The sequence below is a fragment of the Rhincodon typus genome, chromosome 41, assembly GCF_021869965.1.
Source record: "Rhincodon typus isolate 14 chromosome 41, sRhiTyp1.1, whole genome shotgun sequence".
Lineage (NCBI taxonomy): Eukaryota > Metazoa > Chordata > Chondrichthyes > Orectolobiformes > Rhincodontidae > Rhincodon > Rhincodon typus.
In genome coordinates this window covers 5594114-5619326 of record NC_063372.1, presented here as the reverse complement: position 1 = coordinate 5619326, position 25213 = coordinate 5594114, and the positions used below count along the sequence as shown (strand labels likewise).

Genomic DNA, 25213 nt, shown 5'->3' with positions numbered 1-25213 from the left:
GAAGTCAGACAAGCAACCACATTGCTGAGAGTCTGAAGTCACATGCAGGCAGACTAGATAAAGATGGCAGATTTCCTTCCCCCCTCAAAAAATTGGTAAACCACAATTGTGTGTAGTTTTTTTTTTAAGTTCCAGATTTTTTTTTATTGAATTCAAATTTTACCATCTGTCATGGTGAGATTTGTACTCTTGTTCCCAGAACATTAGTTTGAGGTTCTGGATTACATTACCACAATGCCACTACCTCCACTCCCTCGTTATAAACTGTTTGCATTTTTAAGTGCCATTTTACAACTCTACATTGTTCTAAATATTTTCTTTCTAAGTATGTATGTTCTATGAAATATCAGGGCATACACACCACCTACAAGTGCTAAGCAAATGGTGGCATAGTGGCAATGACAATGGATTGTGATCTAGAAGCCCTGACTAACACCGTTTATACCATGGCACGTGGCAGAATTTAATCAACAAATCCGGAGTATAAGCTAGTCTTAGTAATGTTTCCTTCTATACAATTCTCCTATATAGGCCTTGCTTTTTCAAAACTATCCTCATAGGCAACATTTCAGTTTTAAATGAATGCACAGAATTTCCGAATCAGAATAAGTCAAAATGCTAGGTGATCACAAATTATTCTTCTTAGAACAATCTTGTCTCTGTTCAATTGCAGACTTATACCAAAACCTGGATCAGAGAAACTGAAAATTAATAGGAGATTTTGCTTTACATCTTCTGAAAAACTACCAAGTTTTTGAAAAATCAAAGCATTTTAAATCATGTGGTTTAGAAACAATTCACTTGCATCACTAAGGGCTCAAAAATACTCTGCAGCAAAGATCTAGTGCCCTCCTATATATGGAGTGAAACATATCTGCATTTTACTCAGCATTTGCTTCCAACGATATGGTCAAGATCAAAAACTGTATCAGTTAAAAATTTTTAAAAATGTGACTCACTGGACCTATTTGTATAGGATCGCACGCAGGCCAAAAGTAAGAAAAAGCTTTTCACGCTGGTGAGAATGAGTCAGCTACTGCTTTTGGCCAGAGACCTGATATTTAAGATCAATGTTTCATTGATCATCATCAGTAACAATGGTCACTCAAAAAGAACAATGTGGATTGGACAGTAATTCCAGATAATTCATAATGGAAGCAACCTACTAACAGTCTTTTGGTTAGTCACTGTATTTCCAAATCATGCCATTTCCAGATTTTCTGATGTAGCCCAGTATTTTGCTATTATTGCAGTATCTGGAACCTGTTAATCTTTAAGTGAGGAAGCCAATCTTAAGTGAGAATTATCCTAATCTTTTAACATCTTACCTTAGCTTCTAACTTTTGGGCAACAAATTGACTAATTATCTGGAGAATAAAAAGATAAATACACAATTTACACAAGTAGGGATCACTCCAAAGAATACATTCAACAATTTTGATATAGTCAATTATCCTGAATTATATGAAATACCCTGAATTCTGAATAGTGTGTTGCTAGCTTTATTACCAAATAGTGAAATCCATGATAATGAGAACATGATAAGTATCTGGAACACTGAAGCAAAGCACTAGAAGACAGCAGCATAAAGGTCAGTAGACCAAAGACCCAGTTTGAGCATACAGAAGAGGATCAGAGTGAAGGTGTAAAGAAAACCTGGAGAAAGGGAGTGGTTACAAGTACCTGGGGTCAGTGGTGGCAGATGAGCCAAGTATAGACATGGAAATTAAGCAACTGATTAGTTTTGGGTTTGGGTAACTGGAAGACGTAGAAATGGAGCATTGTGTGATTCACCACTGAAAGTTGTAAAGAAGGGAAGAGTGAAGGACTGTGCTTCTAGTCACAGGCTGCTTCTCTCCTGTGCTTGCTGATGGGTAGCTCACAAGTGAGCATCTCAAAAGGAGCCCTCAAAAAAAATGGCAGCAAAAGTAGTAATGAAAAAGAGGCAAAGGGGTGGGGGAGAGTGAAAACTAGAGGAACTCATGCTTTCATTGTTAACATTATGCTTATTGTGTTGAAAATAGTGGTCATTTGCTTTGAAAAAAATTAAATTGTTGTCCAGGACACTGGGAGAATTGCTCTGCTCTTCAATAAATAGCAGTAGGATATTTTGCATTGAACTGAAAGGAGAGAAGGGCCTTGATAGAAGGTGCCATTTGCACTGATAGCGCAACATGCCCAAAATTAGATGTTCAAGTCTCAAGAAGTAGGGCTTGAACCCACAATCTATGTATATTACAAATATATGTATTACACAATTACTGCAGATCTCCCTAACTGGCATATGGGTTTCAATTTTGTGTTGCCTACATACAAGAACATTCCTGACCCTATTTATCAAGTTTGAAACATGATCAAACCCCCACTCTTTACAGGAAGAGACAAAATTACATAAGTATTTTAAAAATTTAGCTCAGGTAATATTAAGAAGCTTTAATAGTAAAATTATCTGGACACTCTCCTAAACAATGTTTAATCTCATTGTTTTGAAGAAGGATCACTGGACTCGAAACATTAACTCTGCTTTCTTTCCACAGATGCTGTCAGACCTGTTGAATTTCTCCAGCAATTTCTGTTTTTATTTTGATCTCATTCAAACTGCTTTTGCTATGCGCTTGAAGTAATTCCCTACTTGAGGATCACTGATGCGACTGTTAATGATCCCACTCTTCACATCACACAATAACAGAGAAAAGTTAACTACGCAGGTTGTTGCGATACAGAATGTCATCAAACGTAAACCTTATCCCATGTGAATATGGCCAGGGACATCCAAAAAGTTGATTCTCTTTCCCCGACAATATTTTACTTGCCTCATCAGCAGTGACATTTCTGGAGATTTCAGTGGTTTAACATGCCTCCTCCTTTCCCTCCTCCCAACCCCTACCCACTGTGTATCCAGAAATAAGAAGCCATATTGTGTCTGGATTATAACCATGGTCTGTCATTTCCCTCTTTCAGAGTGCACTGTGATACTTCTTGACAGCTGCTATCGTACCTCTATGTCATACAAGCTGCAGCAAGTGTAAAGGTTATCCTGAATGACAAGCCATCAGAAGACCAACATTTTCCTACATGTTCCCGCCTACTCTGTGGCTTTCCTGAGCACCAATCTATGTTTAAATGTTAATTTTGTATCCAAACTGGTATTGGTATCTCGCTCAAATGTACACAGATCAACAATATTTAATCTGAAAGAGAAGACTGGCCACGGTTGTGGAACAAGTACATTTTTACTAAGACATTTGTCAAAACCATACCTGCAGGAACTTTGGAGACACACACTTACTCAGATAAATTCAGACATCTACATGTAAGCATAAGTTACACTGCTTGCATATTTGGGCCATTGCAAAACAACAGAAGACAATAATCTCCATTTACAAGTTTTTTTGGTTGGAGCATTTGATTATTCTGAATTTATAACTCCAAAAGCCCTATTCATTTCATATCTCAAAACATGACAATGATTGGAAATTGTATTCGTTTGCTGAATACTGCATATGTTTACATATTGTTCACTAGTAGTCCCAAAGACAACATTTACCAATTCATAAATAACTTGCAACATATTTCCCACAAATGGAGCCTCATATTATTCATCTAAAAGTTTATTTGATATGAACAAGTCTTTTCGATAAAAGCTTCATTTTGTCTCTAGATATTATGAAAAGCTAAATCCTCAATGTTATGCTTTACTAAAATTTCATTAAATGCTGAAAGGAAATATCAATGAATGTGTCTGGAGTTGTTTTAATGATTAGGAGAATACTGGACTTAGAGCTCTGTTCAAAGGGTAATAATCAAACTGCTAAAGTACAAATAACCAAAGTCCTTGAGCAGTTTGATGCAGCCAACTGCACTAGAATGTTATATGGGAAAACAAAGTGGATCACAATTTTTAAGTCAGATTTGATGACAAATTTTTTTCAAAAAGCTAGTGTTGAACATTCCACTGCTAACAAGTCGAGATAAGCTTGTTTATCCAAAGATAACAAATTGTAGGGGAGTATGGAAATTGAAACTAATTAGAGCAGAGAGAGCTCAGATAACAGAGTGATATGGTTTATGCTTCGGGGTGATCATAAGACTCAATAGGTTAAGAATGTAAAACCAGTGGATTAAAAATACATCTATTTCATTTAACAAGAAAATCGTATATGTTGCAGATAAAGATGAGGGATTAACCACTTTGGTAAGAAGAATGACATGCAGAGTATTTCTTAAATGGAGAGAGGGGTTGGAAAGTGTAGTTGTGCAAAGGGACTTGGGTGCCCTCGTCAATAAGTCACTGAAGACTAACATGCAGATGCAGCAAGTTAGAAGGAAAGCGAATTAAATCTTAGCCTTTATTGCAAGAGGATGTGAGTGCAGGAATAGTGAAGTCTTGCTTTAATTATGTAGGAAGTTGGTTTGACTGCATCTGGAGTACTGTGTGCACTTTTAGTCTCATCTCAGGAAGGATATTAAAGACTGAGTGCAATAAAGGTTCACCAAACCTGTTCTGGGGCTGGTGGCACTGCCCTATGGAAAGAGACTGGGTAAATGGGGTCTGTATGGGGCAAATGGGCATGGCGGTGGCAGCGGACTCTTCAAGATGGCGAAATTTACAGCCGAAGTGGGGTTTGTGGCAACCTGGCCTGTCAGCAAAGCCAGGGACTCTTAGTTGTGGGGAGTGTGTGGGTTCAGCGGCAAAGAGTTGGCGCCTAAACTGGGGCGACTCCTACATTGGTGGGTCCAGCACAGGCGGCAGCGAGGTGGTGGAAATCTCCCTTGGGGCTTGGTGCCAGCATGGACTGGGTCGGAAAGACTGATGTTCTGAACTTTTTAACTTCTTTATTTTTCTAATTTATTTCTATGGCCTATGATGCTGAACTATTTTTTTTTTTGTTTCCTATGATTTTCATCCTAAGTATCTGTACCTGGGTACCTTTGTACCTATGATGGCGCTGTAATGCAACGACTGTAAATTTTTCACTGTACTCATTTGAGTACATGTGACAATAAAGCTAATTCAATTCAATGTATTCTTTGGAACTTGAAGGAGAGGTGATCTCACTGAAATCTACAAAATACTTAGAAAGGGAATAGACAGTGTAGATGCCAGGTAATATTTTTCCCCTGGTTGGAAACACTAGAAGCAGTAGGCACAATTTAAAAATTAGGGGAATCCCAGCCATTTAGAATCAAGATAAGGCAAAATTTACTTATTCAGAGGGTGATGAACCATTGGAATTATCTACCCCACAGGGCTGTGGAAACTCAGTTTGAGCATATTTAAAGTAGAGGTTGATAAATTTTTGATTATAAATGGTATAAATGGAGATAATGTGGGTAAACGGCACTGTAATGTTAATCAGCCAAAACTGTATTAAATGAACACAAAAGGGACATAATTTTGAAATCAAGGCAATCATGAACTGGGAGTTGACATAGGTCAGTAAGTGCAAAAGTGATGTACAAACAGGGCTTGTTTCATGTTAGGGTACAGTAGAATTTTGACTCAGATTCAAGATTATGTAGGGTACAAGATGGGAAGCTGGACATGACAGCACTGAAATCACGGATTTTCGTGGTACAAAATCATGGATAAACATCTTGTTTACTGCTGTTCCAATTAAATGCCAAAATACACAAATTCTTATTTTAATGGAGTTAAAATCAATGATATTTAATTACACAGCAAAAAGTTTTAATTTATAGGAGCTAAAAATGAGCATGTAGACACATATCACATTTTGATTCAATATTAAGATGGGATATTCACAATTTTTAGTGGAATAGTACAACCCCAAAAAGGAGAATTTTAAAAGGTTTCCCCGCAGAAAGACTTTCCAGAAATTCACGCCATCAACAGGTGTCATTATCAATATTCTCGAAACACTAGTTATCTTAAGGCACAAATTGAGCCTCAAGTTTAGGTAGTTTCAGCCTCAGACGTTGTGATTTTGTGTATAAAATCCAACAGTATCAATACATTTAGGAGAAATAAAATTTGGGTTAGAGTATGCGACTGAGCAGTATTCAGAAAATGAAGTACTTACTATCTCTCAAAAACCCAGAATATTTGTGGCAATTGCTATGCATTGGAGCTATTTAAGGCCTACACACAAAGCTAACATGTATATAGTATAAACGCTTGAAAGCAAGGACAATAAAACAGTCACCATGGTGTGACAGTAGGTGCAACTGCAGTAACAAACCCACTGTCTGCCGATACAGGTGCTCAGTTGGGTTTTGAACTGTATATTCCCAAGAAAGAATACCTAAGGGAGGAGGAATATAAAACTTTCAATCTAAAGTGTTCACCTAGAAAAAGGCAGGAAGAATTTTCTAAAAATACATACTACTTTGTTACAGATGATGATTCAGGTCAGGGACTAATCACATCAAAAATTCCTCACTGCAAAAGTCCTATGTGGATAATTAAACTTGTGATACCATTAGTAGCAATTGTCACCAAACTCCACAAGGAGACCAAAATGTCCAAGGATAAATGCTGATCCTTGAAGGGTTCTTGAGGTAGTGCCCCATCTCCCCCAGGCAGGTGTCATAACATTTCTGAACAGGTTGATTAGAATATCTAGATGATGTTCCTTGCTAAATTCAACAATAGCCAGCTGGAGATAGGTTTGAATATCTGGAGATCTATTTAATCTTTCCTGGCAGAGTCCTAACAGCAATATATTTAACAACTACTAGTTTTCTCTTTAGTTGTCAGGAGACAAATAAATGGCTGAGAGAAATTTTCAAGATTGAAAGCATCTTCCCCAAATCTCAACAAATGATAAAATTTCTGAATTTATTTCAGATCCTTTTCTTTCAAAGACGCAGTTTAAAAAAAATCTGAGTCTAATTTCATTGGCACAAGTACACTCTGGTATCTCATTCAATTGGCTTTGATACAGAAGCCAAAACAGTGAGCATCAACATTTCTTTTTAAAAAAAAAAGGTTGCTGATGACAGACAAGAGATAGATCAGTCACACAGATGTGGTTTTGTTATATAAAAACACATAGCAGTCATGCTGAATGACACAGGTTAATTTGTGGTAACAAGTGACTGGGTTAATTAAAGGGAACCACAAGCAGTAGCATACTTATGTTCATCCCTGGAAACACCTACAACATTTCCCACAAATTCTACAAATGGCAACTGCAAAAATACAACGGCCACAAAACACATTCATTTAAAACTTACTTGATATACATAATTTTAGTCCAACCCTATTAGCCATGCTAATTCAATATGTTACATCACCTATTATCACCTGTTCTGTGCCATATCTGCCCATCATGCACAAGAGGCTGCCTTTCTGTTTCAGTGCTACAATCATGTGCCACAGTCCCGCCACAAAAACACTTAGGAAGAATTTCACCAGTAGCAAATAAGGTCACCCAAGTAACTTCCTAGCATCCTTGAATTAACTTCAATTTCAATTTTCTCCTCTGCACATTCAACCAATATTTCACTTCTATTCCAATCATCCAAAGCTACCCAAAACCCGCTGCAGCAACATACTCTATAAGAACACTTTTACTTCATACATTTTGAAACTGTTGCCAGACATCTACAAATGATAGGTTGCAAACCATAAACAATGTGGTTATGAAGAAGCTGCAAAAAATATTCTACTTACTCGAGTTAATTCTAATTCAAATTGCTGTTACTAGCTAGGCCAGCATTTATCACTCATCTCCAACTGCCCTTCAGAAAGCTGTACTGAAAGTCCCTCTTGCAGTCCATTTGATGCTAGTAGACCTACAGCAAGAGGATGGGAGCTCTAGAGTTTTGACCAAGGAACGGCGAAGAAATACCGATATAGTTCCAAATTAAGGTGGTGAGACACTTGGGAGAGCTTGCAGATGATGCTCCCATTTGTTTGCTGCTCGTTAGGTCACAGAGGTCAAAGGTCTAGAAATTGTTGTCAAATGAGTTTTCACAGTTACTACACAGCATCTTGGATATGGTACTCTGCGCAGTTATTGTACAGCAGTGATGTAAGAGAGTAATGTTTAAGATGGTAGATGAGGTGCCAATCCAGTAGGCTCTTTGTCCTGAATATGTTGCACCTCAAGTGTTCCATCACCTTCCTGGCCTTTTTTTTGGGGTGGGGAGGGGGTTGACAGTGTTGGGATGTGTGTGCAGAGGTACTTCCACTTAATGTCTGGAATGAAATGATTGGATTCTCTCTCTGGTTGGTGACGATCACTGCCTGGCCCTTGTAGCATGAATTTTACTTGCCACTTATCAGCGCATCCCTGGATGTTGTCCAGATCTTGCTGCATGGAAAATGATGGGCAAAAATATTAAATGCAAGTTCTATAAAAACAATTTAAAAGAAAATAACATTGAAGGAATAATTAAACAGGCAATTCCTGAGTTTTGAATATCAAAGATCGAATAAAACTGGCAACTAAAAAATACCGTATAGATCATTCAAAACCTTCAGTTTCATGTACAACTGAAGCAGGCATCTATAATTTAGCCAAGACCTTCAACACGTTTGGCAAAATGTTGTTTCAGCATATAATACACCAATACACATATGGCAATTCTGATGTAACAATCTCCCAGTTTAGGGCTTATTACAGTTTCCGGTCCTAGTAGCACATACTTCAAATAAACAATGTTAGTCTGCAATGAGGTAATCTCCCACATCTAACTCAATGCACACTGAACTGGACTGAAGTGGAAAATTGTTCTCCTTCTTTTATCTTTTTTAAAAAGGCCATTTTCAATGAAAACAAATGATTACTAGTGCTAGACTCTATAACAACTTTGTTGTCAAACTAGTCCAGTCCATATGCCGAATATGTTTTCGATCCTAACCACTGTCTACCTCTACAATAAAATAATTTGTATTTATACATTGCATTTTACAGTCTCACAATGTCCCAAAGCACTTTACAACCAATGAAATACTGGCAACCAAACTGCACAAAGCAAGGTCCAGTAAACAGCAGCGAGATAATGGCCAAATAATCTGTTTTAGTGATGCTGATTAAGGGACAAATAACATCGCTGACACCACAGTGAACTCACCTGTTCCAAAGGTGCTATGGGACCTCATGTACATCCGGGCGGACAGACAAGGCATTGGTTAAACAGGTCACCCAAGACACATCATCTCTGATCAGTGCAGCAACCACCCCTTCCCCCCCTGCCAAGTACTGCACTTGAATCCACAGAGCATGCTACCACTGTGCTGAGACTGACACCTGGAAACTTTATTTAGCAACTTTTAATCCTCTGTCAGTGCTATTCTTGATTTGTTAGAAAACGTAATAACGTTCATTTGCCTTACATTTGTTTATCTCTCTTCTCATAAGAGGGGATTGCATTCAATCAGGAGGATGTAATGCTTATTGCAGCTGGAGGGCATTGGGTGGGGTCTTGTTTCAACAACCTTTGTTATCTTAAAGTGTAAAGTGTGGAGCACTATATGGTCACAAAACATTATTGCATTTACATTATTTCATATTTAGCAAATTCAAGACTATGCAATTTCAAAGAATTCACCAATCCACCTAGATTGGAAGGGTAGGCACCGTGCTAAAAATAATTCTAGGGACTTTGATCACAGCCGGTTTGCATTTGAAGTGTCGGAAATGATGCGGTGGTTTTGTAAATTCTAATTAGCAAGTAATCACAGACAGGAAACATCAATGTGGTGAATGAAGCTGATGTTGAGTCTCATCTTGAAAAATGAAACAGTACTTAGCAAGCTTTACAATCTGCAATCACTTTTTCAAAAATTGCTTTTTGAACAGTGCATGATACAAAATAAACATTCACTTAGTGCAAATGAGCGACTAATATCCAATGCCATCCATCACTGAATATTATCCAATAAGATTGCAGTCTCAGTTTGTTTTAATCACATTCAGAATACTTTTTGTTACATTTATTTACATGGTTGTGTGTGTTCTGTCTGGGAGAATAGTTTTTCTGACATTCATTTTCTGACATTACATAGATGATTTGGAGTTGGGGATTAAGTGTGGTGTGTCAAAATTTGCAGATGACACTAAGGTGAGTGGTAGAGCAAAGTGCGCAGAAGACACTGAAAGTCTGCAGAGGGATATAGATAGTCTAAGTGAGTGGGCAAAGGTCTGGCAGATGGAGTACAATGTTGATAAGTGTGAGGTCATCCATTTTGGTAGGAATAACAGCAAAATGGACTATGTTTTAAATGGTAAAAAATTGCAGCACGCTGCTGTGCAGAGGGACTTGGGTGTCCTTGTGCGTGAATCGCTAAAAGTAGGATTGCAGGTGCAGCAGGTAATTAAAAAGGCAAATGGAATTTTGTCTGCCATTGCTCGAGGGATGGAGTTTAAAAACAGGGAGGCTATGCTGCAGCTGTATAGAGTCCTGGTGAGGCCACACCTGGAGTACTGTGTGCAGTTTTGGTTTCCTTACTTGAGAAAGGATATACTAGCACAGGAGGGGGTGCAGAGGAGATTCACTCGGTTGATTCCAGAGTTGAGAGGGTTGGATTATGAGGAGAGACTGAGTAGGCTGGGATTATACTCACTGGAATTCAGAAGAATGAGGGGAGATCTTATAGAAACATATAAGATTATGAAGGGAATAGATAAGGTGGGAGGCAGGGAGGTTGTTTCCACTAGCAGGTGAAACTAGGACTAGGGAGCATAGCCTCAAAATAAAGGGAAGCAGATGTAGGACTGAGGTCAGGAGGAACTTCTTCACCCAAAGGGTTGTGAATCTGTGGAATTCCCTGCTCAGTGAAGCGGTTGAAGCTACCTTGCTGAATGTGTTTAAGGCAAGGCTAGATAAATTATTGAACAGTAAAGGAATTAAGGGTTATGGTGTGCGGGCGGGTAAGTGGAGCTGAGTCTCAAAAAGATCAGCCATGATCTTATTGAATGGCGGGGCAGGCTCGAGGGGCCAGATGGCCTACTCCTGCTCCTAGTTCTTATGTTCTTATGTGTCAGTTCTGGAGAAATATCAACACCAGAACAAACATGGAAGTAGTGTTGTGAACAGCATAGCTGAAATACATTGTGGAATAGTAAGTCTGTCAAGTAATTTAACTATCTTGTAGTGACAGCTTAACTGTGAGATTTCAATGCTATCAAAATCTGTGTCTGATACGACCTCTCTCACTAATACCTGAAGAAGGATTGATGCTCCGAAAGCTCATGTTTTCAAATGAACCTGTTGGCCTATAACCTGGCGTTGTGTGATTTCTGACTTTGATCAAAACCTGCAGCAGGTGAGCAAGGCAGCGGATTGAGAGGCAGAGATAACAAGGTGTAGAGCTGGATGAACACAGCAGGCCAAGCAGCATCAGAGGAGCAGGAATGCTGACGTTTCGGGCCTAGACCCTTCTTCAGGATTGAGAGACAGGTTATTTTTTGCTGGAAGCCAAATAGCATGCCTTCCGTCTTAGAGTTACTACATTGAGAACCTTTTAGTTCATATATAACACAAGGGGGAGGCAATGGCCTAGTGGTATTATCACTGGACTGTTAATCACAGAGACTCAGATAATGCTCTGGGGACCTGGGTTCGAATCCCGCCACAGCAGATGGTGGAATTTGAATTCAATAAAATTTCTGGAATTAAGAATCTAATGATGACTGTGATTGATGATTGTTGGGAAAAACCCATCTGGCTCACTAATGTCCTTTAGGGAAGGAAACTGCCATTCTTACCTGGTCTGGCCTTCATGCAACTCCCGACATACAGCAATGTGGTTGACTCTTAACTGCCCTCTGGGCAATTAGGGATGAGCAATAAATACTGCCTGGTCAGCGATGCCCTCATCTCATGAATGAATAAAGGACAACGTCATCAGGCACGACAGTGGTGATGAAGTGAGCATAACAGATATACAGGGTTATCAGCATGTGTGCAGTGACGCCACCACCAAAGCCCCTTCCCCCTTTTCAAAAAAAATAGCAAGGTGACATCGCTGAAAAATACAGGCAGACTTTAGGGCACATTGGGGATAATCAAGATAAAAGAGAAGCAGATTTCTACTATTGCGTTTCAAGCCACCCAAAATATATAAGGTACAAAAATAATGCAAACTCTTATGAAGTTCTCAACATGTACTAGTTTAAAAACCACTGGCTTACATCTATATATTGTAATTAGTTAATAACACAGTACCAAGTTCAAGAGCTTAAAACCCACCTATGAGCAAATTGACTATTAGGCAAACTGCAGAGCAGCTTCAGTTTGAGGGCACAACAAGGCAATGATTTTCTTGGCAGACATACCTAAAAGGTTCCAAGATAAACTATGAACATGAAAGCCAACAGGTGAAGCACCATTATATTTCAAATCATAATTGCAATGACCCAATGGAACAAACACTCTGGATGAAACCATCTCCTAGAACGTTTGTGGGATGCCAGGTACTTGGTCCTGGCTTATAAAAACTGAACAAAGTATTAAGTGTAGGTAACTTCAAGAAAAAATCCTGTATACAATGCATAATTTTTTCCTCACAATTTCTCCTTCCCCTCAAAGCGTTAGCTCACAGTTCACCCATGTCGTAGTGAGGTCCCCAAATTTCGGTTCAAACCTTCAATTGGGGTCTCAGTGACAAAAAGTACTTGGTTTTATCCAGTAAAAACTAATGCTACATGTCCTACATTCAATATAAATGATACTAGATACAGAGGATCAGAAAGCAATTTCTCAGCTTCAAGTCACAACTAACAGGAGTTACTTTAAGGCACAAGGTAATTTCTTATATCAGACTGTCAGGCTGGATCAAATCTAGGACAGGTTACTGGAATTCAGTGTTGTTCACAGTTGTCAAGGGCCAAAACTCAGCAAAAGAACTCTCTCAAAACACTGTACTAGACAATGACGTTGTGCGGGGCTGTGCATCCCTAAATACATTGTGCGCGCGCACGCACACACACACACACACACACACACACTACAGGCAGAATTTGTCAAATAGAGACAAAGTGATTACTCACAGAAACAAGAAAAAGCCTTTGATGTTATAGTTTAAATGGCACTTGTACCATAGATGCCACATTCAGGCTTCATAAATAGCATTCCTGTTCTAATGATGGTACCAGACTGGGCATGAATAAGTCATGCCCGTAATCAGGTGTATTAGGTATTCAGTTACTTCGTAGAGGACAATTATTCCACATCACAGTAACACTCACAACCAAATTTGCGTAACATTCTCACACCTTTTCCAGTCAACGAAGCAGAAAATACCAGGTTCTGGACCATTTTATTACAAGGTAAAACAACTTAACCCATGCCTAATTTAACCAAAAATATTATAAAAGTAGTAATATAGAAGACTGAGAAACAAGAGGATAATTTACTCTCATCAACTTTGATTTTTAACTGAAAAAATTTCAAAAGTTCCTTCCTAGGATAGTATGCGACATTGTTTTGACACAGTTATAGAGTACTTCCTAACTATATGGTCAGAATATGATCAACTGCATACAAGTTTCTTTTAATGCTACCTGCTTTGACAGAGAATTGTAACAGAAACTATGAGATGATACCTTCTCAAAATACTGAAACGTAGGTTTATGAACATGACTCCAGGGAATTCTAATGAAAAGCAAAACCCACGAGCCTGGAGCCTACTATTTAGTTACTTTCATATGGCCCAATCATTGTTAACTTGAAAATAAATTTACATCAGACATGATCAACAAAATTCTTGATTCCTAATTTTACTTTGAAAGCCAGGGATGAAATGACAAAACAGCAAATCTTCAACATAATCACAAAACTAGCTGTTTAAATTTAGCACATTTTAAAAAGCTAATTCACAAAAGAAAAAAACCCAGAACATACCATTTAGGTTCAATCTTACTTAAACATAATTGGTATTTCTCATGATACAAGTGATACACTTCACAAGTACTTAATTGATTGTCCGGCACCTTGGAACATCAAGATTATGACAAGGTATTATATAACTGGAAGTATCTTTTCTCTTTAAAAGGCAAAACAGTACTTATTTGACAAGTCGGGACATATCGACATCCTTAAAGTAGATTCACTTAATTTCTCTGCTGAGAACTAGAAATAGGACAGCAGTATAAAGCAATCGTCATCACAATATGATTATATACTCATAAGTCATGGTAAAACTTGTCGCAACAGTTGCAATATCCCAAATATGCCACTAACAAATTCCTCTAAATGAGCCTGAATAGCTTTCGCTCAATGGCACCACACTTGTCCGTTTGAGAAAATCAGAGTTATGGACCCAAGTTCAGAGATTGGAGAACATAATCTAAGATGGCACTTCAGTGCAGCACAGAAGGTATTCATCCAACTACAACTGTGCCAGCTCTTTGAACAATCTATTAAATTAGTTGCATTCCTTTGTTCTTTCCCCACAGTTTTACAAATTTCTCCAAATATATATAATTCGCTTTTGAAAATTATTAACAAATCTCCTCCCATCAAATTTTCAGGCAGTGCATTCCAAAATAATTTGCTACATTTTTAAAGAAATCACATTGAACTTCCAAAAGAATTCCTATAGGGAAGGAAGCCAATAATTTCTTCTATGCCTGGCTCATAATCTACACAAGTAGCCCTTATTTTGCTACAGCAATATTCTATTAGTAGGCAAATAAAATCAAATATCTTAAAAATGAAACTGATTAATGATTTACTAAATCACTAAATGATATACTGACTGCCTTCCAAAATCAAACCAGGTACACAGATTAGTTGATCTTGAATAGACTGTTGGCAATATTTCTAAATTCTAATGGTCCAGGATCTATTTTGTAATTGTGACCAACAGAACGAACTTATTAAATCTGTGAAACCAACAATCAATTGAAGAGCAGCAGTAGCCATTTTCTGCAAAAGGTTTACTAAACTTTTCAAAAGGTTTTACTATGAGAGGCTGCACAATACTTAAAAATTGGTGCTTTTAAAAATGCCACAGGAGCTGACTTTTAATATTTTCAGGATCTAGAATGTTTAAACTAACTTGCCCCAACACCATGTTGCAACTGTTTTTTTTAAAACAAGAAGGCTATTAGCACAGAGCAATTCCGTTCTGAACTATCATCAACAGCAACAATAGTTTACAAACCACATTAAATACAGACTAATATAGGGCTATTAACCATAATAACTTACCATATGTTTTACAAGACTTGAAGCATACTGCCTAAAGATAGAAGGCAAGATTTTTTCAGAAATTCTAGAAGTTAAAATACATTGAACAAGTGCACAGTTCGAGAAACAATTGAAGTGGATACAATTTACTCCTTGGAAAAATCACCAAAATTGCATTTCTTTTGTTTTATACAATTTATGGGCATTTTAAAAATTATTATACAGCAAAATTGCTATTCTAACAGGCTGCAGCTTTTGACAAATAAAGTTATGAAGTAGTTTTTAAACTTGTGTTTATCAGTGGACAATCAACTTCATATAGATTTGTTGTGATATTTAATTGCAAAATGCTTGCCATGCAAATATCGAAACAAATGGAATATAAAAATAGGAAGGTCTCGCTAAAACTATACAAAGCATTGGTTAGACTAAACCTAGAATACTGTGAAGAGTTTTGGTCCTCTTATCTAAGGGGCAATATATTGGCATTGGACACAACACAGTGTGGAGCTAGAGGAAGACGGCGGGCCAGGTAGCAACAAAGGAGCAGGAAAGTTGACGTTTTGGGTCAGGACCCTTCTTCAGGCAACACAAAACAAGGTGGGAGTGAGAGTCGTAAGATGGATGTAAAGGGGCTTCAGGGTGATTCAGACAATTTAAGAGAGAGTAGGAAAATACATGGTAAATGTGGATAATTGTGAGGTTGTCTACTTTAGTGGGGAAAAAAAACCCATGGCAGTGTTATTTAAATGATGATTGATTGGGGAAAACTTGATCTATAAGGGACCTGGATGTCCTTGTATAGAGATTGAAAGCAAGCATGCAGGTGCAGCAAGAAATTAGGAATGCAAATTATATTTGGCCTTCATTGCAAGAAGGTTTTGAATACAGGAGCAAGGAAGTCTTTGTGCAGCTGTAGAGGACCTTAGTGAGACCACACCAGGTGTACTGTGTGCAGTATGGTCTCCTTACCGAAGAAAAGATACACTTTCCACACAGAACAGCAAAGGTTCACCAGATTAATTTCTCAGATGGCAGGTTCGTAGTACGAGGAGAGACTGAGTTGACTGGACAGATATTAACTGGAGTTGAAGGGGGATTTCACTGAAATGCATAAAATTCTGGCAGGGCTGGACAGACTGGATACAGAGATAAAGTTATGCCTGGTTTGGGGTGGGGGGGGGTGGTGGTGGGATTCAGAACAAGGGGTCACGATCTCAGGATACTTGATAGGCTAATTTAGACTCAGACGAGGAGAAATGTCTTAACTCAGAGGACAGTGCATCTGTGGAATTTTCTACACAGAATTTGTTGAGGCCAAGTCACTGAATTTATTTAAGAAAGAAATCGATAGATAGATTTCTAGAATCTAAATGTGTCAAGGGGTATAAGGAGAGAGCAGGAATATGGCGTTGAGGCAGAGGATCAGCCACGTTGAATGGCAGAACAGACTTGATGGACTGAATGGCCAACTTCTGGTCCTATTTTCTACATTTCTGGAGCTTTTTATACTAAAATTCTAGAGTACAGAGTATTGTTTGGCTCAATTGGCTGGATGACTGGTTTGCAATGCAGAGTGACGCCAATGACAAAGGTTCAATTCCTACATTTGTCATCACGAAGGCCCTGCTGTCTCAACCCCACCCCTTGCCTGAAGCAAGGTAAGCCTCAGATTAAATTCATCACCACTCATCTCTCTAATGAGAGAGCAGCTTATGGTCGTCTGGGACTGGGATGACTTTCACTCGGGGTCACCATCACCAAACATTGCTGTAAATGGACAACATTTCCTTGGGAGTATACTTTGTCCAATAACTAGATAAAGACCCAGATGTTTAACAGCATGCTCGCCTCTCTATTGGAACACATCACGTTGTCACCAAATAATCTGACTTTGGAAAACAGAATAATGTACACAAGGGTGGCCCAGGCTACAAAACAATACACAGCAATGAATACTGAATAGGTAAATAAATCAGTAAAAATATACTGTAAATATCATCACAAATATCATGCATCTGGTTCATGTTTTTGCCATGTGTGAAATATCAGTTACGCAAACAAATTAGAAATCAAAGTATTACTTTCAGTGTCTTATGTTAAAGGTTTTTCTGCATCTTTTCAGGGCAATGTGGATTATTCCCTGTACACTGCAACAATATTATCTCTGATCCTTCATGAGCTATGCTACAAGAGATCCATTCATTTTTAAAATTTTGTTAAGAAAATTAACTATTAAAATGAAAATGGAAGAGGAACAAGTGATGGAACAGTACAATTTCTTCATCTCCATTTCTATTTGGAGTGGAGGAGAAAAACTGAAAAATAGTTTTAAAAAATCTATAATTCTCTCAGGAACATACATTTTAGATCAGTGTCACATGCTGCGCTGGCGTGAACCAGAAGTCACTGAAATCACCTGCTGACTACAATCAGTGTGGTTGTGGCTAACATAGGTTTATATCACAGTTTCAACTGTTTGGATGCCAGTTTTGAAGGGCCACTGAACTATCAGATAACAGGGTCTTCAACTTCACCTGGATATAGCTCCAAGTATCTATGAAATAACTGGTATGAATGATACAACGCAGCAACTGCAGCAGCACTTCATTTTCGATCCAAGCCTTTCCTTCTTCAGGAACTTCTGGGTTTTGCTGCATATACTCAACTGTCTCCTGCCCACCTCGCAGGGTTTGGAGGAAGCACTTTTCTGACACCTCACTCCCTCATCATAACAATCAACAATTTGTACACGTCACACACCCACCAACTTAGCTTTTTTGCTGAAAGTTAATTCAACAGCTCCCATTGTAATGGGCCTCACTCTGCGAAGAAGGATACTGTTGGCACATGCTTACGTGGTGAATTAGTGAACTAGGGCTCCAGGAATTTTGGAAGGAAGGACAGCTTTTTATTTTGAAAAAGAAAAGGGTTGCACTACAATGGTTCCTTCAATAGCAATTAGGATGGCTTCTGGTTTACCAATAATTTAAGATTAACTTACCTACCTTTTTGAGATAAGATAAAAAACTCATTTGGAATGTAGGTTTCACACACTGCTATCATGCCATTTTTTGCTGAATACGAAGTTGATGACCTCTGATTTCAAGAGCTAACACATGTAAAAAGTCCATAGTGGGGGGGCTCTAATAGTGCAGTGGCAATGTGCTTACTTTTGAGCGCGGAGGCCTCAGTTCAAGTTCTACCTTCGCAAGAACCTTAATCTACCTGCTCCAGAGATGTTAATAACATCGCTCTATAGTGTCTCTGTCATTGCCTCATTTAACAGTTAGCAGTCCGACTACTTATATTGTCCATTGTTTTATAAAAGCGTTTTACTTGCTAACTTTCCCGAATTCGTTACCTTTTCTAATCTCTGTTTGCAATTTTCCGACATATTCAAATTGTTTTTTCATTTTTATTACCCCGTGAACTCTAAATCACTCTTTTTAAATCTGGTCTAATAATCCTTCAGGACGCATTATTCCCCCTATTTCAAACGTACATGATTTGCACACTTTTGATCTCCGGTTTAAATATTTTGCTAGTCATTACTGTTTGCCATTTTTTCTGGGCAAAGGTTCCTTTCTAGCTCATGTTGAGTTGCCATCTAAATTCATTGACTTCATGGCTTCGAGTTTAATCTTTTTCTATTATTTTGATTCTAATCATATTGATTATTCTTTTCCATACATTTCATTTTTGGATAAACTACTCTTTCTTTATTCAGAATTAGAACAACTGGTATTTCCTTCATTTTCACAACAGAAGTGATGCAAAGAAACAGAATAAAGATTTGCATTTTTATAGCACTATTTGTGATCACCAGACATATCAAAGTGACTTATAGACAAAATACATAGTCATAAATTGTTGCAACATGCAAAGAGACCTTTTGGCTCATCATACACACCAGTCATCAAGCACCTATCTACTCTTGTCCCATGTTCCATCACTTGGTCCCTAGCTTTGTACACTGTGGTGCTTCAAGCGTTTATCTAAACGCTTCTCTAATGCTGTGATGGCTCCTGCCTCTGCCACCCATTCAGACAGCAAGTCCCAGATACCCATCGCCATAAAACAAAAAAATTCTCAAATCCCCTCTAAATCTCCTGCCCTTTATCTTAAGTCTATGCCTCAGGTTAGTGATATCTCTACAAAGAGGAAATGTTTCACCTTATCTACCCTATTCATGCCCTTTATAGTTTCAAACACATCTAGTCTCTTTTCATAGCTGAAATGCTCCAGCCAAATCAACATCCAAGTGAATCTCTTCTGCACCCTCTCCAGTGCAATCACTTCCTTCTACGATGCGGCAACTAGAATGCAGAGTTTTCCAGCTGCAGCCTAACATTTTATAAATCTCGATCATAACCTCTCTGTTATTGTATTCAGCACTTCGACTAACAAAGGCGAGTATCCTATATGCCTTCTTAACAACACTATCCACCTGTCCTATTGCCTTCAGTACCTGTAGACGTGCATTGTTAGGTCTCTCTGATCCTCTGTACTTCTTAGGGTCCTACCATTCATCAGTCTTGCCGAAATGCATCAACTCATGCTTTACATAATTAAATTCCATTTACCATTGTTCTGTCCATCTATAAAAGACATAGGAAATAGAAATAATAGGCCATTCAACTCCTCAAGCCTGCCCCACCATTCAACAAGGTCATGATTGGTCTGCCTCAGGCCTCAACTTCTCTTTTATGCCAGTTCAGCATTTCTGTCAACTTGATATAAAAAAATCTACCTACCTCCTCTTTGAATTCTTTCAGTGATCTAGCGTCCACAACTCTCTGGGGTAGAGAATTCCAGACATTCACTACCCTCAGGGAGAAGAAATTCCGTTGGATCTCATTTAAAACTGAGTGTCGTCTTATTCTGTAACTATGTTTCCAGTTCAAGATTTTCCCCCACTAGTGGAAACATCTTGTTAACTTCGATCCTGTCAAACCCCTCAGAAACTTGTAAACGTCCATAAAATCATCCCTCATTCTTCTAAACTCTCATGAAAAAAGCCTAATCTGTCTAGCTGTTAATACGTCACCTGCTCATCCCAGGAATCAGCCTAGCGAATCTCTTTTGAATAATCTCCAATGTCAATATATCCCTTCTTAAATATGCGGATCAATACTGCACACAGTACAAGTGCTGCCTCACCAAAACCCTGTATAGTTGTAACATGATTTCCCAGATTTTAATCTCCAACCTCCTAGCAATAAAGGCCAAAATCCTAATTACATACTACATCTACATGCTACCTTGTGTTTCATGGACAAGAACAGCCAGATCCCTCTGCATTGCACATTATTTGGAGTCTCTCTCCATCTAAATAACAGTTCGTCTTTTGATTCTTTCTATTGAAGTTTGCACGATCTCTCACTTTCCAACATTAAACTCCATCTGTCAAGTTTTGCCCACTCACCCAACCCATCAATATCCCCTTGCAGATTCCTTAAGTTGCCACCATAACATGCCCTCCCACCTATTTTTACATCAGCAGCAAATCTGGATACATTACACTCTGCTCTCTCCTTAAAGTCATTAATTATATTACAATAGAGGCTTTAGGACAGATCCATGCAGCACTACAAATTGTGTTGTGTTCTAAGGCTTTCCTTTTCGCTATTTAACACCAAATGCAAACTTTCTCAACAAGCCTTCTACATTCACATCTAGATCATGAGCATACAACAAACAGCAAGGGACCCAGGATTGAACCCTGTAGTACACTACTGGGCATGCATTCCAGTCATTAAAAAAAAACCTTCAACCATCAGCCAACTTTAGATGCAATTTAGACTACATCCACTGCAATACCCTTAGCCACGCATCTGGTCACCCCCTTGAAAAACTCAAACAAAAAAAAAAAACAGAAATTGCTGGAGAAACTGAGCAGATCCAGTAACACCCGTGGAAAGGAAACAATTGAGGAAGGGTCACTGAACTCTGTTTTCTCTCCACAGTTGCTGCCAGACCTGGCGAATCTCCCCAGAAACTTCTGTTGTTTGTTTGTTTCAGATGTCCAGCAACCACAGTTCTTTGTTTTCCCAGGCACAATCTCCCCCTGACAAATCCATGCTGACTATCTCTGATTAATACTTGCCAAAGAACCCAACATATCAGTGCAAAAGATGAGGTTGAAGCATTCGCAGCAATCTTCAGCGACAAGAGTTGCTTGGATGATCCATTGCAACCTCCTCCAGTTGTCCCCAGCATTACGGATACCAGACTTCAGTTAATTTGATTCACTCCACATGATATCAAGAAATAGTTGGAGGCACTGGATAGCACAAAGGCTATGGGCCCTGACAACATTCTGGCAATGGTACTGAAGGCTTGTGCTCTAGAACTTGCTGCTCCCCTAGCCAAGCTCTTCCAATACAGTTACAACACTGGCATCTAACCGACAATGTGGAAAATCGTCCAGGTACGTCCTGTATACAAAAAGCAGGACAAACCAACCCGGCCAACTACCGCCCCATCAGTCTACTCTCAATCATCAGTAAAGTGATGGTAGATGTCATCAAACAGCACTTGCTCAGCAACATTCAGTTTAGGTTCCACCAGGGCCATTCAATTCCTGACCTCATTACAGCTTTGGTTCAAACTGAAATAACTCCAGAGACTGGTATCCCATCACCAAGTCACCTTTTCTTTACATGTGGAAAGTCATTGACACTGGTCCACCTCAGAGTGTCCGCATCTCTCACACTGCTCTTTTTTATCTAGGGCTCCTTGATTGGACCAGATTATCAGCCCCAATCAGTGAACTCAATCCATGAGGTCTACCTGGCTGACCTCTTTACAACCACTACATCCCTCCCACTGAGTCCAAGGACGTAGGCTGGTCCTTTCTCTTGGAGAGTGTCCTGTGGTGTTTTAGCACCGTGTCAGGTTTCTCCAACCTTGTGTGGGATACGGGTAGCGTGTAACAGACAGGAGCTCGCCTCGTGTCCAGTGTGTTGCGGGAGAAATTCACTCTTCTTTAGGCGGCAAAGGCATTGGTGCAGCGAGACCCGTCCTGTCCATCTCAGATTCAGAGGTGTCTTCAATGCTTGATTGAGGGAGATCCCACAGGTTCTGACAGCCTTTCCGATTGTTCGGAGTAGCAGGGCACATTTTGCTCCTGCACAGTTTGCTAGCTCGCAGCTTTCATACAGTACACACGCTTGTTCAGGAGTGTCACTCCTACTCGAACTTTACACATCACTGGTCCTGACCTTGCGTCGACCAAGACTCTGGCCAGTTATCTGTGGCCAACACTGCCGGGTGTCCATGTATTGCAAAACATGCGCAGAATTTTTCTAACGTTATTCCGGTGCTTGACGAATAAACTCTACGCACGTCCGACTGCTTTGGCTGGGCATCCACAATGACTAAGAATATTGAGCCCATGAAAGGACCGGCATAGTCGACACGTAACCGAGTCCAGATGTGATTTGACAGGTGTTCAAAAAAATTTGAAACCATTATGGACTCTTCCAGTGACGGTACCACCAGTGGTGTATCTGCCAGCAGGAGGTGGCTCAATGCATCCGTATTTGCTACTTGGCTGTCCGGATGGAGTTCTGGCTTGTAATTATACAAACTTAATATCAGAGCCCACTGCTGAATTCGGCCTGAAGCTTTTGGCAGCATTGCCTTGTCCTCTTTAAGTAGACCTAGTAAGGGTTTGTGGTCCGTTATTACAAATTTACGTCCTTTAAAGGTTTCAGCGGAACTTCCTGACTCCAAGTGTAACCACCAAATCTTCCTTCTCTATCTAGGCATATTTACGCTCTGCATTAGCCAAAGACCAGGATGCATACGCTATTGGACATTCCTCTCCATTGGGCTGTCTATCTGCTAATACTACCTTGATACTGTACGGGTGGGGGGGCATTGCATGTCAATACCAGATCTCACTTGGGATCACAGTGTGCCAACACCTTAGAGGACAATAGCTGTTCTTCACTTCCTTGAAAGAGGTGGCTTGGCTTTACACAATTTATAGAATCCCTACAGTGTGGAAACAGGCCATTTGGCCCAACATGTCCACACCAACTCTCCAGAAAGCATCCCAGCCAGACTCATCCCCCTACCCTATCCCTGTAACCCTGCATTTCTCACGGCTAATCCACCTAACCTACACATCCCTCGACATTATGGGCAATTTAGCATGGCGAGTCCACCTAACCTGTACATCTATGGACTGTGGGAGGAAACTGGAGCACCCGGGAGAAACCAATGCAGACACAGGGAGAATGTGCAAACTCCAGACAGACAGTCGCCCAAGGCTGGAATTGAACCCAGATCCCTGGCGATGTGAAGCAGCAGAGCTACAACAATTTCCAAGGTTGACAATTTTTTTAGAAGTTGATGCAAAGGTACCAGGATGGAAGCCAGGTTAGGTATTAACTTTCCGTAATAATTTACCAGCCCAAGGAAAGACCTAAGCTTCGGTACAGACGAGAGCCAGGGCACCTTTGTCTGCAAGCAAAAAAGTAATCTCTGACATTGTAGCACTCCCTCACCCTGCACTGGCGTGTAAGCATAGATTTTTTATGCATAAACGCTGGAGTGGGAATTGAATCCAGACACCTGGAGTGCTACACACTGAACAACAGCTGACACTCTGCTCTGAACAGAGGGTAGAAAAGTCTATTTTCACCACAAACATTATTGCAGCCTATTTTTGGATTATTAGAATTATAATGAATTCTAACTCAATGTTCCAGCTCCCAACTGATTTCAAATTTCACTCTCACTTTCCACTGTCCATAATGCATTGTCACTTGTATTCTTCTTTCCCTTCCAAGCTTATGAAATTGTAGAATCAGTTTATAGAATTCACCCCTTAATCCTATTGCAAAGAAGCCCTTTTCATCATCCTAAACCCGTGACATTAAATAGACTATTTGAAAAAAATATTACAAAATAATCTTCAAAATCAAGAGACAAACCTATTGCAAATTGAAGATACGTTCAGAATGGGGCATTCAGGTCGCAGAAAAGCAAAATAATACGCAATAAATGCACGTATGTTATTGATCTTTACTCACCCTTTTGATTTTGCTTTTTAGCCATCCCCGCTTTCTTTTTGCAAAAAAAAGTTTTAGGTGGGTAGCTACTGAGTTCGACTTGATAAACGGGACTCGGTAATCAACGTCGTCACTCCTCCAAGCAGATGTAGTTCGCGTTAAAGATCCTCACCTCTCAGCAGTGTTCTTGGGACGTCCTGCAATCCCTACAAATTGATAACAATAAATCAGATTATTTTTGTTCTGCTTATTGCAGACTATAAGAAATGTAACAGAATAAGTGATCGCTCCCCCGTCTTCCGTTTCCTTGCTAAGACTTCAAAATTCACGAAGAAGTCAGAGACGCAACAACCTTTTAAAGAAAAATCTGGATTTATTAATCTAATTACAGAAAACGGCGTATTTGACTGGAGATTGGGGGGGGCGGGTTCGCAAGCCTTTCTTTGTGGGGATGATTCTACAGAGGGGCCCAGTGATCAGTCAGCACTTTGGGTCTTTTTGTCTCAGAATTCCCTCCCAACGCAACAAATAAAGCTTGCAGTCAGTGATCAGGCTTCCCTCCTTTGTCTGCAGTTGCTTGTTTCTATTTTTCAAACTGGAGCGATCAAATAATAAACATCAATAAATCCTTTGTCCTTTCTTTCTCTCAATTCCTCCCTCCCCCCGCTCCCGACTCTGCTGAACTAAAACAGCCAGGTGGTCAGTCTGATCTCAACAGGACTGGTCTTGCAATCTCAGAGAAGCTGATCAACCCGAGCTTTCCTGTGAAACTCGCTTCGCAATTTTCCCTCCCACGTCTTCCCCACCTGGTGATTTTCGAATACTTTAGGCTAAAGAAGCAGTATTAAAGAGTTATTTTAATAAGTACTCTAAAGATAGGTCAGAGGTGAACCTCCTTCAGGAAAAACGACCACAGTAACACTTCTCGGACTCAGACTCGCAACAAAACTCTCAACAACTCGGCTCCGCCGCTCACTCCCAACACGTCACTTCCGGCCGGGCAGACGGCTCACCGACGGAAAAACACGAGTATCTCCGAAAGCAAATTCGGCAACTGAGCGGGACCGAGTGAATTAAAA

General features: G+C 39.6%; 1 protein-coding gene across 5 annotated transcripts in view; it reads right to left on the bottom strand.

The window, feature by feature from the left end:
* LOC109925562 (spermatogenesis-associated serine-rich protein 2-like) overlaps nt 1–25139 on the bottom strand; it is a 107322-nt gene extending 82183 nt beyond the window's left edge. Inside the window, exons 1-2 of one of the 5 annotated variants that reach the window (XM_048618971.1) lie at nt 24941–25139; nt 24156–24340 (exon numbers count right to left, since the gene is read on the bottom strand). In XM_048618971.1, the coding sequence (XP_048474928.1) occupies nt 24156–24180 (25 nt within the window). In that variant the 5' untranslated portion in view covers nt 24181–24340; nt 24941–25139. Of the gene's footprint in view, nt 1–9045; nt 9116–24155; nt 24341–24940 lie in introns of those variants that run through there. The other 4 variants (XM_048618970.1, XM_048618972.1, XM_048618974.1 and 1 more) reach the window with 4 other exon arrangements.
* Nucleotides 25140–25213: the final 74 nt, after the last annotated feature.